General features: G+C 48.1%; 1 protein-coding gene across 1 annotated transcript in view; it reads right to left on the bottom strand.

Annotated features, from left to right (window-relative positions):
* The window catches only part of UBR1 (ubiquitin protein ligase E3 component n-recognin 1), a 718,041-nt gene extending 700,730 nt beyond the window's left edge, over positions 1 to 17,311 (bottom strand). Inside the window, exon 1 of the mRNA XM_030215524.1 lies at positions 17,241 to 17,311. Coding sequence (XP_030071384.1) covers positions 17,241 to 17,243 — 3 coding nt within the window. The 5' untranslated portion in view covers positions 17,244 to 17,311. The remainder of the gene's footprint in view (positions 1 to 17,240) is intronic.
* Positions 17,312 to 17,890: the final 579 nt, after the last annotated feature.

A 17,890-nucleotide genomic window follows, 5' to 3' on the forward strand; every position in this document is an offset into this window, starting at 1 on the left:
TAGGGTAGAGAGGTAACAGTCCTGATCCAAGACAAACTGACTTAGAATCCTTATAATCCAGGTAGAAGAAAATGAACTAATTCTGGCTGTTTATGGTCAACAGAGCACCTTAAAACAACACATCTTCTGTGCAAGGATTCCTGGATCTAGTGACAGATAACTCTTCACTTCCCTAGTTTAGTGATCATGGGAGACTTTAACCTACATATTAAAAAAGCCAGACATCACCACTTACATATAATGGCAGCTCTCTGATTCACAGAGGTGGTCAAATCTCCAACCTATGAAGAGTCATATGTTAGATGGGAACATTAGGTTCTTACCTTGGTAATTTTCTTTCCTTCAGCCACAGCAGATGAATCCATTAACTGATGGGTTGTATCCGCCTTCAGACCGCATTGGCCTTCAGAGGGGCGGAGAGTTCCTCTACAAGTACTTGTCTGTGCTGGGAGCTGTAAGAATGAGCTCCTGGTGGGCAATTTGGAGGTTTGGATTCCAGATTGAGGGTGTATCCTAACCGGACTACTTGAAGAACCCACCGGTCGGAGGTTATGAGAGGCCACCTTTGGTGAAAAAAAACAACAACCTCCCCCCTGCCGGTAAGTCATTCAGTACGGACACTTTTACAGAAGCTATGCTGCACTGGAGCCAGTAAAAAGCCCGTCCCTTGCTTTTGCTGGGGAGCAGAATGGGCTTTAGATGCACGCTGTTGACAAGAACAAGCGCACTGGGGCTGAGCCTGGGCAAGCTGCCGAGAAGCAGCAGTGTACCTACGCCTAGAGTAGGAATAAGGAGCACATCTCTTCCCTCCAAAAAAAACTCCTAGATGAGGAGACTGTAGCAGAAGGCGCCCGATGGGAGAGAGAATCCATAGCATCATTATGCTTCTTAATCTGATTAACAAGATCCTCTACTTTTTCTCCAAAAAGATTGTTCCTCCGGCAAGGAACATCCGCCATCCGCTGCTGGACCGAATGATCCAGGTCTGAGACACGCAGCCATGAGAGTCTGCGCATCACTATACCCTGAGCAGCGATCCTGGATGCCAGTCAAAAGTGTCAAAAGTACCCCTGGCCAGGAACTTGCGACATGCCTTCTGCTGCCTGACCATGTGGCGAAAAGGCTCGGCCAACTCCGTAGGGAGTGCATCAACCAAGCTGGACAGTTGACATATCGAGTCCCACAAGTGTACGCTCATGAAGAGCTGGTATAACTGGATCTTGGCAGCTGGATCTTGGCAGCGAGCACAGTGGCCTGATACATCTTTCTCCCAAGAATCAAGAGTCCTAGCTTCTCTGCCTAGGGGTGCCGAAGCATAGTCTCTAGTACTCCGACCTCTCTTGAGAGCGGAATCCACCACCATGGAATTGTGGGGTAATTGGGACCTCATTAATCCAGGTTCACCTTGGATCCGGTATTGGGACTCAGCCTTCTTGGGAACCACAGGGCCAGACAGAGGGGCGGACCAGTTTCTCATAAGGACTTCCTTCAGTACCTTATGGAGAGGGACTGTCACAACCTCTTTAGGTGCAGAAGAATAACCCAGGACTTTCAGTGTGTCAGACCTGGGCTCATCCTCAACCTCTACAGGGAAAGGAATAGCTGTAGCCATTTCCTGGACAAAAGAGGAAAAAGACAGACTCTCCAGTGGGGATAGTCTTCTTTCCAGCGGAGGAGAAGGGTCAGAGGGAATCCCAAAAGACTCATCAGAAGAGAAGTACCTGGGATCTTCTTCTGATTCCCACAAGCGTTCCTGCTCAGTGTCAGACAGTACCTGTGTGAAGGTACTCTGACAGTGGACCTGTCTCGACGCCAAGGAACGATGTCCTCCGTGGCGGTGTCGAGAGGTCGACGCCCTATCCGACTGCGGCGAAGCTCCCTCCACCGACGTCGAAGGGGAGTCAAACTGGGTGGCAGCTGACGCAGATGCTGCACGTGGCGCCGCAATCGGAGACCTCACCACAGGTGAAGGGCCAGGCACCGCTGCAGCAAATGTCAGAGAGGGCGCAAGCACCCCCGACACCGAAGCTGACTGACACAGTAAGCCTTCCAGAAGTTCTGGAAACAAGGCCCGGAGACGCTCATCAAGAGCTGCCATCGGAGAAGGCCGTGTCAGAATCCGTGGAGGCTCAGGAGTACGTCCCAGACTGCCAAGAGATCGACGCATCGGCACCTCCTATACCGAAGGGGAGCAGTCCTCTCGGCGCCGACGCTTCTCAAGTGCCGACTCTCTCGACGCCCCGGAGCTCCCAGTACCGTGCATCGAAGGAGAACGATGACGGTGCTTCTTAGCCTTTGCTCAACGCCCATCATCGAGGCTCCTCAGTACCGAAGAGGAAGACGTGGAATCCTCACATTTCCTCGGGGCCGGGTCCGACGAAGGTCGGTCCCGGGGGGCCTGCATAACAGGAGGCCTCAAGAGAGATAGAGACCCACTCAATGCCTCACTGCTCCCAGCGCGAGTTGGTCTCTCAGCAGCAATTACCTTGCTCCCCGACATCGATGCTCCTGTCAATGTCGATGCCAACGACCTCGGTACGGATGTCGATGTCGAAGGTCCGGACTGAGCCCCAAACAGCTTTTCCCGTTGGGCTTCTCAAGACACTTGGGTCCGTTTTTTCATACGAAGACACAGACTACAAGCGGCTGGGCTATGGTCAGGCCCAAGGCACTGGATATACTAAGCGTAGGTATTGGTACCTGAAATGGTCCGGTTGCACCGAGTACAACGTTTGAAGCCACTGGGTGTCTTTGATGGCATGGAAGAAAACACGGCCTCTGCGAAATCAAATGCTGCAATTGTGCCAAAAAAGAAAAGCACAAAAAAGGGGAAAAGGCCGGCCGCGTCGAAAAACAAAGTCTCACAGAACTTTTCCTGGGCCTAAGAGAGGAACGACACGAAAAACGAACCGCACCTCATCGTGGAGAAAAAGAAACTAGAGAGGCACGTTCGCACATGCGCGGTTCATGTTACTCGCGCGAGGAAACTCTCCAGAAAGGCTTTGTTTTATTTTGCTTGCAAAATTTTTGCCGATTCCTGGGCCGCCATGGATGTCAACCCAATTATGAGTACAAGCAGCCTGCTTGTCCTCGGAGAATGAAAGAATTGAAAAATTAACTTGCAGAACTATTGTTACTATCTTTAAAATCAAGCATGGTACCGGAAGATTGATGAGTGGCCAATGTAGCACCGATTTTTAAATAGGGTTCCAGAGGTGATCCGGGAAATTATAGACTGGTGAGCCTGATATTGGTGCTAGGCTAAATGGCAGAGACTATTATAAAGAAAAAATTACAGAGCATATACATAAGTATGGATTAATAAAACAAAGCCAACATGGATTTCGTGAAGGGAAATCTTGCCTCACCAACCTATTACATTTTTTTTTAAGGGGTGAACAAACATGTGGATAAAGGTGAGCACATCGATATTGTGTATCTGGATTTTCAAAAGGCATTTGACAAAGTACCTCATGAAAGACTCCAGAGGAAACTGGAAAGTCATGGGCTAGGAGATAGTGTTCTATCGTGAATTTAAAACTAGTTAAAATAGAGATTAGGGCTAAATGGTCAGTATTCCCAATGGAGAAGGGTAGATAGTGAGGTCCCGCAGAGGTCTGTACTAGAGCTGCTGCTTTTTAACATTTATAAATGATCTAGAAATGGGAATAAATAGAGAGGTAATTAAATTTGCTGACAACAACTTATTCAAAGTTGTTAAATCGCAAAAGGATTGTGAAAAATCACAAGAGGACCTTACAAGACTGGATATCCAAATAGCAGATGACGTTTAATGTGAGCAAGTGCAAAGTGGTGCATGTGGGAAAGAAGAACACGAATTATAGCTACAGGATGCAAGGTTCCCCTTTAGGAGTCACTGATCAGGAAAAGGATCTAGTGTCATCGTTGATGATACATTTAAACCCTCTGATCCATGTATAGCGGTGGCTAAGAAAGCAAATAGAATGTTAGGTATTGTTAGGAAAGGAATGGAAAACAAAAATGAGTACATTATAATGCCTTTATATGGGAAAATTAGGTTCTTACCATGATAATTTTCTTTCCTTTAGTCATAGCAGATGAAGCCATTACGTATGGGTTGTGTCCATCAACCAGCAGGGGGAGATAGAGAGCACTCAACTTTTCACAGTGCCTCATAGCCAGCTAGATCCACTGCCTCTTCAGTATTTGAAGCTTCCAAAGCAGTATGGCAAACCACAATGGGAATAACATGAACTTTCCTCACAGCGAACGATGGCCCCTTAACAAGGGCATAAACTCAAAAAAGGAGGGAATGAACTCATCCTCCTGGAGGGAATAAACTCGTCCTCCACTTTGTATAAATGGAGGGAATACTTGCATCCTCCTGGAGGGAATAAACTCATCCTCCCAAAACATGAACTGGAGGGAATGAACTCATCCTCCTATAACTGTAACAAGAATCCTGAAGACTGTTTTCTGACTCCCCAAGGAAGGAATATAACTTCAGGAAATAAGAACAGCACCTAAAATCAGAATCACTGCAATACAGACAATCATACAGGGAGGGCTCATGGCTTCATCTGCTATGACTAAAGGAAAGAAAATTATCATGGTAAGAACCTAATTTTCCCTTCCTTGTCATCAAGCAGATGAAGCCATTACGTATGGGATGTAACAAAGCAATCCCTAAATAGGGTGGGAACAAGCCACACCACGCGCTAGCATCTGTGCTCCAAAACGCGCATCCCTCCTGGCAGCCACATCCAGCCTGTAATGTCGGGCGAAAGAGAGCTTAGAAGCCCATGTTGCAGCACTACAAATCTCATGAAGAGATAGTGCTCCAGTTTCCGCCCAGGAAGAGGAAATAGCTCTTGTGGAATGTGCCTTAAAGGCTTCAGGCGGAGCCCGGCCAGACAGCAGATATGCTGAAAAGATAGCTTCTTTGAGCCAACGGGCAATAGTGGCTTTAGACACTGAAGACCCTCTGCGAGGACCTGCAAACAGCACAAAAAGATGATCAGAGGTCCTGAAAGAATTTGTAATTCGCAGATACTGCAACAGAGTCCTGCGCACATCCAAAAGGTGCAACTGCCCAAATGAATCTGGAAACTCCTCCTCAACAAAGGAGGGAAGAAAAACAGGCTGGTTTAGGTGAAACGCTGAAACCACCTTAGGCATGAAGGAAGGCACGGTCCGAACCGTGACCCCTGACTCTGAGAATTGCAGAAAAGGGTCTCTACAGGACAGCGCCTGGAGCTATGACACCCGTCTCGCCGAGGTAATGGCCACTAAAAAGACGGCCTTCAGTGTCAAATCTTTCTCTGAAGCACGCCGAAGCGGTTCAAAGGGAGCCCCCTGAAGGGCCTTCAATACTAACCCCAGGTTCCAAGCTGGACAAGGTGCCCGCACGGGAGGACGGAGCCGAAGCACCCCTCTAAGAAACCGTGCCACATCTGGATGAGCAGCTAAAGACATGCCTTCAACCTTGCCACGCAGGGAGGCCAATGCTGCCACTTGCACCCGCAGGGAATTATAGGCCAAGCCTTTGTGTACACCATCCTGCAAAAAGTCCAGAATCGGCGAGACAGGAGCCCACAACAGACAAAGCGCTCTTGAAACACACCAGACTTCAAACTGGCGTCAAATCCTGGCATAAGCCACGGAAGTGGAGCACTTACGGGCCCTGCAGGAGAGTGGAAATTACCTTATTTGAGTAGCCTTTATCTCTCAATTGCACCCTCTCAATCGCCATGCCATAAGACCAAAGCGGCAGGCATCCTCCATGGCCACCGGACCCTGTGACAACAGGTGCTGAACCAGAGGTAACGGAAAGGGAGCCTCCAACAGCATCTGTCGGAGGTCCACATACCAAGGCCTCCTGGGCTAATCCGGGGCGATGAGCACCACTTCTCCTGGATGCAGCAGAATCCGCAGGAGCACTCGCCCTATCAAGGGCCACGGAGGGAAGACATACAGCAAGCCCAGGGGCCAGGGTTGAGCCAAGGCATCCAACCCGGCCGAGCGAGGATCCCTCCGTCTGCTGAAGAAGCACGGGACTTTGGCATTGGAACTGGACGCCATAAGATCCGTCACTAGCTTGCCCATTTGGCACATATCTGCAGGAATACATCGTCTGCTAGTTCCCACTCCGCTGGATCGATCTGATGCCTGCTTAGATAGTCGGCTTGCACGTTGCTCTGACCTGCAATGTGAGCTGCTGACAGGGACTGTAGATACAGCTCGGCCCAGTTGCAAATTTGTTCGGCCTGCGCGGCTAGAGCTCTGCACTGAGTGCCGCCTTGTCGATTTATGTAGGCCACTGCTGTCGTGTTGTCCGACCTCACTCGGACAGCCAATCCTTCCAGGGTCACTTGAAAGGCCAGAAGAGCCAGAAACACCGCTTTCAACTCCAGGCGGTTGATAGACCACTCCGACTCGTCGGGCGTCCATAGACCCTGGGCATGCTTCCCCTGGCAATGTGCGCTCCAGCCCTTCAGGCTGGCATCTGTCACCACTAGGCACCAATCAGGGAGCGCCAGCAGCATTCCCCGCCGCAACATGCTGTCCGAGAGCCACCACTCCATACTGAGGCGGGCCGCAGGGAGCCAAGAAAGTCTGCACTGATAATCCTGAGATACTGGAGACCATCGTTGAAGTAGAGGTCTCAGGTGCGCTCTCGCCCATGGCACCACTTCCAAGGTTGCCGTCATCGATCCCAACAGCTGGACAATGTCCCAAGCTCGCGGGCGGGACATCCTCAGGAGCAGACGAACCTGATTCTGAAGTTTGCACCGCCTTTGCTCGGGAAGAAACACATAACCCAAGGCTGTGTCGAACCTGGCCCCCAAATATTCTAGAGATTGCAAGGGAGTCAGGTAACTTTTGGCCATATTGACAATCCAGCCCAGAGATTGAAGGACTGAAACCACTCTGGCTGTAGCTAGATGACTCTCTTTTTCTGAGTCTGCTCTGATGAGCCAGTCGTCTAGGTACGGGTGAGCCCGGATACCCTCTCACCTGAGAAAGGCAGCTACTACCACCATTACCTTGGAGAAGGTTCGGGGAGCTGTGGCGAGGCCAAAAGGCAAGGCCCGAAACTGGAAATGCTTTCCCAACACCGCAAACCGCAGAAACTTCTGGTGCGGGGGCCAAATTGGTATGTGCAAGTAAGCTTCTTTCAGGTCCAGAGACGTGAGAAACTCTCCTGGCTGTACCGCCGCAATGACGGAGCGCAGGGTTTCCATGTGAAAATGCCGCACTCTTAAGGACTTGTTTAGCTCTTTTAAGTCCAGGATCGGGTGAAAAGACCCGCCTTTTCGTGGCACCACAAAGTAAATGGAGTAGCGGCCTAGACCTTGTTCGGCGGGAGGCACCGGGGTCACAGCCCCTATCTGGCACAGACTGTGCAAAGTCTCCTCTACCGCATCAGGACTCCACAAACACGTCTCTCACCGGGGCATCGAATTCTATTCGGTATCCGTCTCTGATCAGGTCCAAGACCCACTGATCTGCGGAGATTTTGGCCCACTCCTCAAAAACGAGGGAAAGTCTTCCTCCGATGACAGGAAACAAGGAGGGGGCCGGCAAACCATCATTGAGAGGGTCGCCCCTGAACTCCAGGCCTTGAGCCGGCAGCTGCGGAACGTTTGTCCGAGCGAAAGGAGTTTCTCTGCTGAAAGCGGGCACGCGAAGTGAACCCAGCAGCACACCCCAGGTGGTACCTTCTAGCTTCACGGAAGCGAGGTCTGTAAGAGGAGTGGACCGCCTGACCCTTAGAGGAAGGCTTCGGCCTATCTTCAGGCAAGCGCTGAGGTTTGGAATCCCCCAGGCCTTTAACAATGTTTTCCAACTCCTCACCAAACAGGAGAAGGCCTTGAAAGGGGAACTTCACCAACCTTTGCTTAGAGGCCATGTCCGCCGCCCAATGTCGTAGCCAAAGAGTGCGGTGAGCCGCCACTGCTACAGCCATTTGTTTCGCCGAAGCTCTGACCATATCATAAAGGGCGTCAGCCAAAAAGGACAAGGCCGACTCCATCCGCAAAGCCACTTCAGATAAGGTGTCCGCTCCATCACCGGGCTGTTCCACTGCCTGCTGTAACCAAGCCAGGCAGGCTCTAGCAGCATAACAACTGCATGCAGACGCCTGAACAGTGAGACCTGCCAAATCAAAGGACCGCTTCAGAGCTGAATCAAACCTGCGGTCTTGAATATCCTTCAGGGCAACACCTCCTTCAACAAGGAGGGTAGTTCTCTTTGTCACAGCCGTGACCAGGGCATCCACTTTAGGCATTGCAAAGCGAGCCAAATGTTCCTCACACAGAGGGTATAATTGCCCCATAGCCCTGGTAACCTTCAAAAGGTCCCTCGGGGTCAGCCCATTGAGCTGAAATAAGCTCTTGGATGGAATCATACAAAGGAAAGGCTAGAGCAGGCTTTCTGGTACTAGCCATCCTTGGATTAAAAGAGGAGGCTGTGCCACTCCCTGGATCTTCAATCGAGAGGGCTTGTAAGGCATCTGAAATAAGCACTGGCAGTTCCTCGCAGTGGAAACTCCTCACCGCAGACGGATCATCAAGCTCCTGTGGCAATTCTGCACCCGACTCTGGCTCCTCAGCCCAAGAAGTTCTGCCAGACCCCTCAGAATCCTCACAGCCCGACCACGGGGGGCGGGGGGTGCGCCACACTCAGAAGGGGAATTAGCCCTTCTGCGTTTATCAGGAAGATAAGAAACAGGCAAAGCCAACTCCAAAAGGCCAGGATCCACCGGTGGGGGGGGGGGGGGGGGGGGGGGGGGGTGGGGGGGGGGGGGGGGGGGGGGGGGACAGACAGAGTCAGAAGATCCCTGTGGAAGAGCACTTTTAAGCATGTACGCCCTATGCAGCAATAAAACAAAATCAGGGGAGAAAACCGCTCCCTGACCGCCCGGATCCTGCCCAGGGCTATCAGCTCTATTATTAGCCTCACTCAGAGGACCCCCCCCCCCCCCCCCAGATTCAGGGCTCTCCGTCGGAACGGAGGCCGCGCCATTTGGAAAATACAAAATGGTGTCCGCTGCCAGCTCAGAGCGCAAAAGATCGCTGTTCGCCATGCTCGGGCCAGCTCTACCGTCTGTACAGCACGAATTACAGAGCCCCGCTGCTGATTTGCGCTTCCCACATTTAGAACAGCGCTTTACAGTCTCCGCAGCCATCGCCGAAAACGGCGGTAAAATTCAAAAATGGCGGTTCGTGCCAAAAACGTCCCGACTGCAGGCCCACCCCGGAGGAGTCAGAAAACACTCTTACCTCTCTAGACCGAGTATCATAGCTCCAGTCCTGCAGAAGAATCTCAAGAAAAAAAAACTCTTTTCCAAAATCGCTGCGCTAAAGCGCAACGCGACTTTTTTTTTTTTTTTTTTTTTACCGCTTTGAGGAAAGCAGAGGCAAAAGAGGTAAATAAAAACACTCCGGAGGCTCAGATAAGTGGAAAAGGCAGGGAAAGGCGAACCAATGTGCCTGCATCCACTGAGTGGGAAAGGACAGGGAAAAGCAAGCTAACATGTCCACATCCACGGGGGCATGGGTAAGGCAGGGAAAGGGCTGACCTATGTGCCTTCAAAGTGAAGCTGCTATAGCCTCTAACACCCCAGCTAACAACTGGCAAGCCAGGAGCCACCCCAAGGCAGATTTTTGATGGCGCTCGAAGAAGCTGCAGCCACCCTGCTTGGGGAGATAGAGAATACTGAAGAGACAGTGGAGCTAGATGGCCATGAGGCACTGTGAAAAGTTGAGTGCTCTCTATCTCCCCCTGCTGGTTGATGGACACAACCCATACGTAATGGCTTCATCTGCTTGATGACAAGGAATGATACAACTGCACCTCAAGTACTGTGTGCAGTACTGGTCACCGCATCTCAATAAAAGATACAGTGAAATTAAAAATGATTGAGAAGGGCGACAAAAATGATCAAGGGGATGGGAAAACTTCCCTATGAGGAAAGGCTAAAGCGTCTAGGGCTGTTCAGCTTGGAGAAAAGATGGCTGAGGAGAAATATGATCGAGGTCTATAAAATAAAGAATGGCGTAGAATGGGTAGAATTGAATTGCTTCTTTACTCTTTTCAAAAATACTAGGACTAGGGGGCACGCAATGAAGCTACAGAGTAGTCATTTTAATACAAATTGAATAAAACATTTCTTCACTCAATGTGTAATTAAACTCAGGAATACGTTGTCAGAGAATGTTGTAAAAGCAGTTAGCTTAGCGGAGTTTAAAAAAAGGTTTGGCTGACTTCCTAAAAAGAAAAGTCCATAAGCTATTATTAACATGGCCTTGGAGAAAATCCACTGTTTAAAACTCCACTAGGATAAGCACCATAAAATGTAGTCTACAGTTTGGGGATGTTGCCAGGTACTTGTGGCCTGGATTGGCCACTGTTGGAACAGTGGCATAGCCAGATAGCCAATTTTGGATGGGCCTGAGCCCAAGGTGGGTGGACACAACATTCTCTGCCCCACCCTTTCCCCACCTTAAAATATAAATTACACTTTCTCTGAAGGTGGCCAGAATTCCCTTTTACCAAGCTTGGCAGGCAGCAGCATCGTCCCTAAGCAACCGATGCCAGCACCCCACGCACGTATAGTTGTCGGTGGCTCAAAGATGTTGTCATCGACTGCAGAGCTTGGGAGAAGGGAGTTCTGTGTCTTTGAATGAGTTCCACAACTGGGGATGCTTCGAGGTCCCACCAGCTATACAGAAAGGGCCAGGACCGATGTTAGCCGTGCTAGAGCCCAGGTCAGAAAATAGAGGACAGACCTCCCTTCCCTGAACCCCTCTCGTCTCTGCCTCCCTCCAATTTCCCCACCTGCCATTACTATCATACCACAAAGGGTACAGAGTGCACACTAAGTGGCAACAATATCAAAATGCTTACTAACCAAACACTATGAATCAATTTATTGCATCAACATATGTAATTTAATTTTTAAGAACAATGAAGCATCAACAAAACAGTGACCAGTTCACATATCTGAGAATGCAGATTACAGCACTGTAGAGACTTGATCAATACACTGACAGACCCTCACCAAATACAGAACAAGGGATCACAAATTAAAATATTTAGACAAAAATTGATCTGGGAAACCCAAGAAGATAAATCTAGCACATACTACAACACTAGAGAAAGAAAAACAGAAATGTATTTCCTTTTCTACTGAACACAATACAAAGACATTTACTATGCACATTTCCTGAAGCTAACATATTACTACTACTACTACTTAGCATTTCTATAGCGCTGCCAGGGTTACGCAGCGCTGTACAAGTTTAAACATGGGAAGGACAGTCCCTGCTCAAGAGAGCTTACAATCTAAAGGTAACAAACTATGTAGTCAGTGTAGGTATCATGAATGGGGAAGGTGGTTAGGCGCTAAAAGCAAGGGAGAAGAGATGGGCTTTGAGTAAGGACTTGAAGATGGGTAGGGAGGGCGCATGGCGTATGGGCTCGGGAAGTCTGTTCCAGGCATAAGGTGATGCGAGGCAGAAGGGGCGGAGTCTGGAGTTAGCGGTGGTGGAGAAGAGTACAGATAGGAGTGACTTGTTCTGAGAGCGGAGGTTACGGGTGGGAACATATGGGGAGAGGAGGGTAGAGAGGTAAAGTGGGGCTGCAGATTGAGTGCACTTGAAGGTCAGTAGGAGAAGCTTGAACTGTATACGGTAGCGGATCGGGAGCCAGTGAAGCGACTTGAGGAGAGGGGTGATATGAGAGTATCGGTTCACGCGGTAGATAAGGCGTGCGGCGGAATTTTGGACCGATTGAAGGGGGGATAGGTGGCTAAGCGGGAGGCCAGCGAGGAGAAGGTTGCAATAGTCAAGACGAGAGGTAACGAGCGAGTGGATGAGGGTTCGGGTGGTCTGTTCAGAGAGGAATGGGCGAATTTTGCTAATATTATAGAGGAAGAAGCGACAGGTCTTAGCTGTCTGCTGGATATGGGCAGAGAAGGAGAGGGAGGAGTCGAAAATGACTCTGAGATTCCTTTTAAAGCATTCAAAATACAGTTATTTTTTCTACTTTTGTAGTCTGAGCATTTTATTTTTCCATCATGTTAGTTCTGATTTCTCTTTTCTGCTTTCCTGTCTGCCGTCTGCTAATTCTCCTTCAAGTGGCTGCTGTTCATTGTCTTTTCTCCTCTCTCCTTTATATTCCCTCACTACACCTGCCTCTAACATATTCCTTTTTAACTCTTTCCTCTTTTTTTTTCTTTTCTGCTGTCAACTCAGATTTCATCCTCTATCAGCCCTCTCCTCCTTTTTACTTTTCAAACTCTATCAAATTTCCATCTTCTCTCACCCAGTAGCTCTCCCATTACCCATCTCAAACCTTCCCCAGCCCTCAATTCTCTTTCATCTTTAATCTAATCCCCACTACCATATTTCTACTCTCTGTAATCACTATCTTCTCATTCATTTCCTTGCCGCCACCACCTCCTCCTGGCCTCTCCTGCACGATTCCACCATCCCTTCCACCTTTCTAGGCCAGCAACTGTTCCCTCTTTCTCCCCATCTCCACTCTTGTAGCCCGACATCTTCCTGTCCCTTCTCTCTTCCCTCCTACTTGCGCCCCCATTTCTCTAGCACTTCTCCCTCACACTGTTCAGCATCTCTCCATCTCTCCCTTCTGCTCCTGGATCCAACATCTCCCTCTTTCTCTCCTCTCCCTTTCTCTCATCTTCCTCCATTTCCAAAAATATCTCCCTCTCTCCAATTGTCCACTATCTCTCTTTCCCTCCCTTGTGCCCAAAATCTCTCTTCTCTCTTCCCAATGCAGCATTTTCCCTTCCTCCTGTCCACTACCTTGTCCAACACTTTCTCCTCTCTCCCCGTACACCATCTCTTCCTCCCCTCCACCTCTATGTCTAACATTTCTCCCTCTCACCCTCCATGCAGCATCTTACCCTCCTCTCCACCCTTATGTCCAACAATTCACCCCTCCTCTCCCCATGTCCAGAAATTCTCCCTCTCTCACCCTCCATGCAACAATTCTCCCTCTCTATGCAGCCTCTTGCTCACCCCATGTCCACTTATCCCTCTCTCGTCCCTCTCACCCTCCATGCATCATCCTTCCCCTCCACCCTTACATCCAACAATTCTCCCTCTCATCCCTCTCACCCTCCATGCAGCATCTCTCCCTCCCCTCTCACCCTTATGTCCAATATTTCTCCCTCTCACCCCCAATGCAGCCTCTCTCCCTCCCCTCCAAACCCTATGTCCAACGTTTCTCCCTCTCATACCCCTCACACCCTCCATGGCCAAGCAGCATTTCAGCTCTCTCAACCCTCTCGCACTCCATGCATCTTACCCTACCCTCCACCCTTATGTCCAACTAATTCTCCATCTATGACACACCCAGACACCCACCCGCAGCATCTCTCATTCCCTACCACACATCACACCTTTTTATGATCGGGCTCCTGGAAGCAGCAGCAGTGTGGGGGAAGCAGGCTGGGCTCCTGCAGTCCTGTATCTCCCTCCCTTAAGCGTCGCTCTTTAGTGAGCAGGTCTCCAGGCAGTGGCAGCGATTCTCACACACAGCCGGCTGGTGCTGCTAAGCCGGAAGCCTCTCTGCCGCATCCCGCCCCTAGTCAGAACAGGAAGTTGTGACAGAGGAAGCCAGGACGCGGCAGAAAGGAGGCTTACAGTTGGGCTTGATGGACCTTTGGTCTGTCCCAGTATGGCAAACGCTTTATGTTCTTAGCCAGTATCTAACATCTTCCTATGTTTAGGTATCATGACCAAAGGCATAGTTTTTTTCTTTCCTCATTTATTGTACTAGATAACTTTTCTACATTCGCTCAAGCACCACAGCCTTGTTACTACTGTATTCATTACTTATTAATGTACTTGTGTTTGAGGCTGCCCCTCTCCTCTTTGGCTTAATGAACCTTTCCGGTTATGTATTTAACGTTCAATCCAGATCTTAAGATGTGTTTGTACAAGCCAGTTGAGGTTCTCGAACTGAGGTCGACATGGACCCCTAGCTAATGCACATAAATTACAAAAAAAAAAAAAACCCTGTTACACCAGATCTGAAAAACGTGCCTGTTTACACAGATTAAACTTCTAACCTGAAAGTAGGTTTACTAAATGCAAGATCTGTTCTTAATAAAATTATGCTGGTACACAGCCTCATTGATCAGCATAACTTTGATGTATTTTGTGTCACTGAATCATGGAAAGTCAGACCTGGTAGTAGTCAGACAATGTTGCCCTAAGGAATACAAATGGGAATTGTCATGCAGATCTTATAAATGAGGAGATGGAGTAGTAGTATTTTTTAAGAGGACACTGTCACTTCAAATGCTATGTGAAGAATCAACTGAATTTGCAGAATTCCTAGTTATAGAATGCACACTCATAGCCTTTTGCTTATTCTAGTGCCCACCAGGAACAATAACTACTGACTGTTCACCATTCTTAGAATTTCTATCCACATTACCTATTGATCTCCATAAAGTATGCATTTTAGGCAACTTTAATGTACCAGGTGAATTGTCATTAGATGAATTGTCGCTATAACAATTATGACAAATTGTGAAAGACCCTACACACGCAGCAGGACATACGCTAGACCTAGTGTATGTATCACCAGCATTATTTCAGTTCATGATTGTATTACTGGTCGTCCTAGAAATTGCATGGTCCAACCACACATTAGTAATGTTTGAATTCTCAATAAAAGACTTCAAGGGAAAAAAAGAAAGAGAAGTTAACACACTGCAAACAAGATCCAAATCTGAACTGGCAGATCTGAAAGCTAGTCGATATAGATAAGAGTCAAAACTGTATAGTCGATCAATGGACCAAATCATTAACACATGCCCTAAATCAGATAGCGCCAAAAAAACGACAGTGAAAGTTAGGAGCTCAGGGGAATTAAAATGGGGGAATACAAAAGATTATGGGAGGAAGCAAGGAATGCATACTTCAAAGACAATATTAAAACTTCCCTAAATAAGCCCAGGAAATTATTCCATACAGTGAACTACTTAATCAAGGGAAGGAAGGATGAATAAACACAGAATGTTAATCCTCAGGATTACGCAGTTTGGCTACATCAGAAACTTGATACCAAATTATCAAACTCAGAATCTGGTAATTTAGTTATGCCCACATCGAGAGACAAAATAAGGAAGTAATCCCAGAATTCCTTCCGCATGGTGGATGACAGAATGAAGAGTTATCACCCACCAGAGTTCAGGCAGACCCCTGCTCCTCGATAATAAGCCAGAGATAATTTGTTCCATTTTTTTAATGTAGTTGCAACTGCTACCTAAGTCTATGTATGACCATTGTTACCCGCCTTGGATAAAGATGGGATATAAATATAGTAAGTAACTAAATAAATCCCTTTCCTGCATTCAACTCAATTAGCTAAATGAAAAACTGGACAGACTAACGTCGTCAATCTAACCAGAGCCATATATGGAATGGAGACAGTTCATATATCCCTACTTGACTCCACAGAAACCATGACATGGGATTCGCTTCAGTACCAGTGTTGCTGAATTTCTCAGCAACTTTCTATACTGTGGAACAGAATATGCTTCCACAGCTGGCAGAAACACCAGCACCACAGTATACGCATCATTCAAATCCCATCTGTCAGACAATTAGCTCTGTTCAGCAACAGCACATCACCTCGGGCACTAAACTGCGAGGTACCATGGGGCTCCATACTTACCTATTTTATTTAGTATGTAACTGTGGGTTCCTAACAGGTCAGGAATCCTTGGATACTGGTTGAATTTGCAAGATTAAGGCAAGCGGTGAACTTAAACTTTAAAAAATATTGTTATCACCTGTGGAAACTTCAAAATCTCCCTCTATAAGTGATCCTTCATAAGGACACTTATTCAACAATTTTAAAGTATCCTTGATTTTCAAGGCCAGAAAAAAAATAGGATAGAGTACCTGGATTGGCCACTGTTGTATGCAGGATACTGAGTTAGATAGACCATTGCTCTGACCCTGTATGACTATTCCTACGGTCTTCATAAAAGCATTTAATACATCCCAATAAATACAATTATTGAAAATACCAAAAATGTGATGAACAGGCATCATGTACAGCTCCTAAGAGAACAGCACACAGATGCAGGGCAGGATTATGGCACAAACTAAGGTTTTGGGGGAGGGGACGGTGGCGGTGTCTATTATATCATAAACCAGCCCCACACAGGAAACAGATTATATCTTGCCTCACAACTGCTACTCGGCCAAGATATGGCTTCATCAGCCACCTTGGTTATCAACTAGTGCCATAGACTAGAACTCCCTGGTGTCAGACCTGCATCTGAAAAGAGGTACTGTTATTTGTCAAACCATGCTTTGGGGTAACCCACCTTGAAAGGCCAGGCAGGGCAGGGCAAGTGCCTTGGACCCTCCACTGGGGGGACTCCAAGCCTGCTTCAGTCTTAAGGAGGCACAACCTGACCACAGTTTTGGGGCTCCCCTCCCTGGCTTCAGCCCTGGGCCCCTGCATTTCTCATACAAGCAGTTATTAGACAAACTGGTCCTAGGAGTTGTAGACATTACTACGGCAAGTGCCTGTTGGGGTATCGGTGAGAACAGAAGGGCAGTGTGTCTGCTGGGGTTGGGGGAGATTACACATATATTAATGCAACATCATTTGACGTAGAGACTTAAGTGTGTGGGGGGTTTAACCATGCATTTATATTACAGTCGGTACTGGGAGGTCACAACACAGTTGTTTGATGAGGACCACCAAATGGTCAATCTTGCCGTGCACCGCTGTTAAACTCCACCACCCCAAACAAAAGCATTATTTGCTTGCCTCACCTCTGAAGCTACAAAGAAAGAAAAACGAGATAGAAAATGGGCCATTTTATTCTCATCAGGACTACATAATACGGCGCTTGGGTGGACAGAGGTTAAAGCCGACCCCAGAACTCTTCATACCTTGAGTCCACAGCCTCTGCAAGCAGCTGCTATGTAAACAAGAGACGACGAAACAAGAGCAGCACAGACCGTCCTAATTCCTGCTTTCAGTCTAGCCCCCACAACAACGTATGTCCAAGAGAATCCGTAATATCCAGAAGGGAAATACTTTTAACCCCTTCCGAAGTATCACGCCGCCTAGGAAATCAGACGTGCCAAGCTCACTTTGCCAGGCAATATGTCTAACGGATTTCTAAACCAAGGGCAAAGAGTTTACACAGAGAACACCAGGATCCACTACTGTCTGATATGAAAACTCACCATAGCCAAAGACTGCAGATTCACGGAAGCTTCACTCTTCTCCGCTCCGACCCCACGATCCCCTTTGTCCGCCATTTTGAAAATCACTGACACTAGCCCCCGGCCCCGCCCCCACCTGCAAGCTAACCGGAAGCCCGTTACCGAGGAAACAGCGAGAGCGCGGCAGCGCGCGAGACAATCTCGTCTTCCGGCGCGTTCGCTCGTAGCTGCTGCAGCACCAGTCTTTTCAGGAAAGGAATTTGGAAAGGAAAGAAAGAGCTGTGGGCTTAACGGCAGTGTTGTTTTTAGGTTGAAGGGCCCCGATGCTAGTTTAGGTGACGACGAAACTGCGTACCTTCCTGTGGCCAAAAGGGGCAGAAGCCGGTAAAAGACGGATACAGCGAGATCCTCGAGTCGCAATCCTCCCGGATTCGATTATGAACCTTTAAAAGTTCATTTTTTCTTTGCCTATTCCTTTAGGTACGGACATTTTACATATATCCTGCGAATTTTTTTTTAAAGAAGATGTATTTCACGTTAGTTATTATTCTCCTGGGATCCTCCTAGAGTAGGATGAAACTTGTCACGGCGCAGAAAAAAAACCCCATCGGTTCAAAAATTAGTAAAATTTAACAGGAAAATAATGGGATCAAACTTGACATGAGATGGGG

Source organism: Microcaecilia unicolor, chromosome 9, assembly GCF_901765095.1.
Source record: "Microcaecilia unicolor chromosome 9, aMicUni1.1, whole genome shotgun sequence".
In the NCBI taxonomy this organism is placed as follows: domain Eukaryota; kingdom Metazoa; phylum Chordata; class Amphibia; order Gymnophiona; family Siphonopidae; genus Microcaecilia; species Microcaecilia unicolor.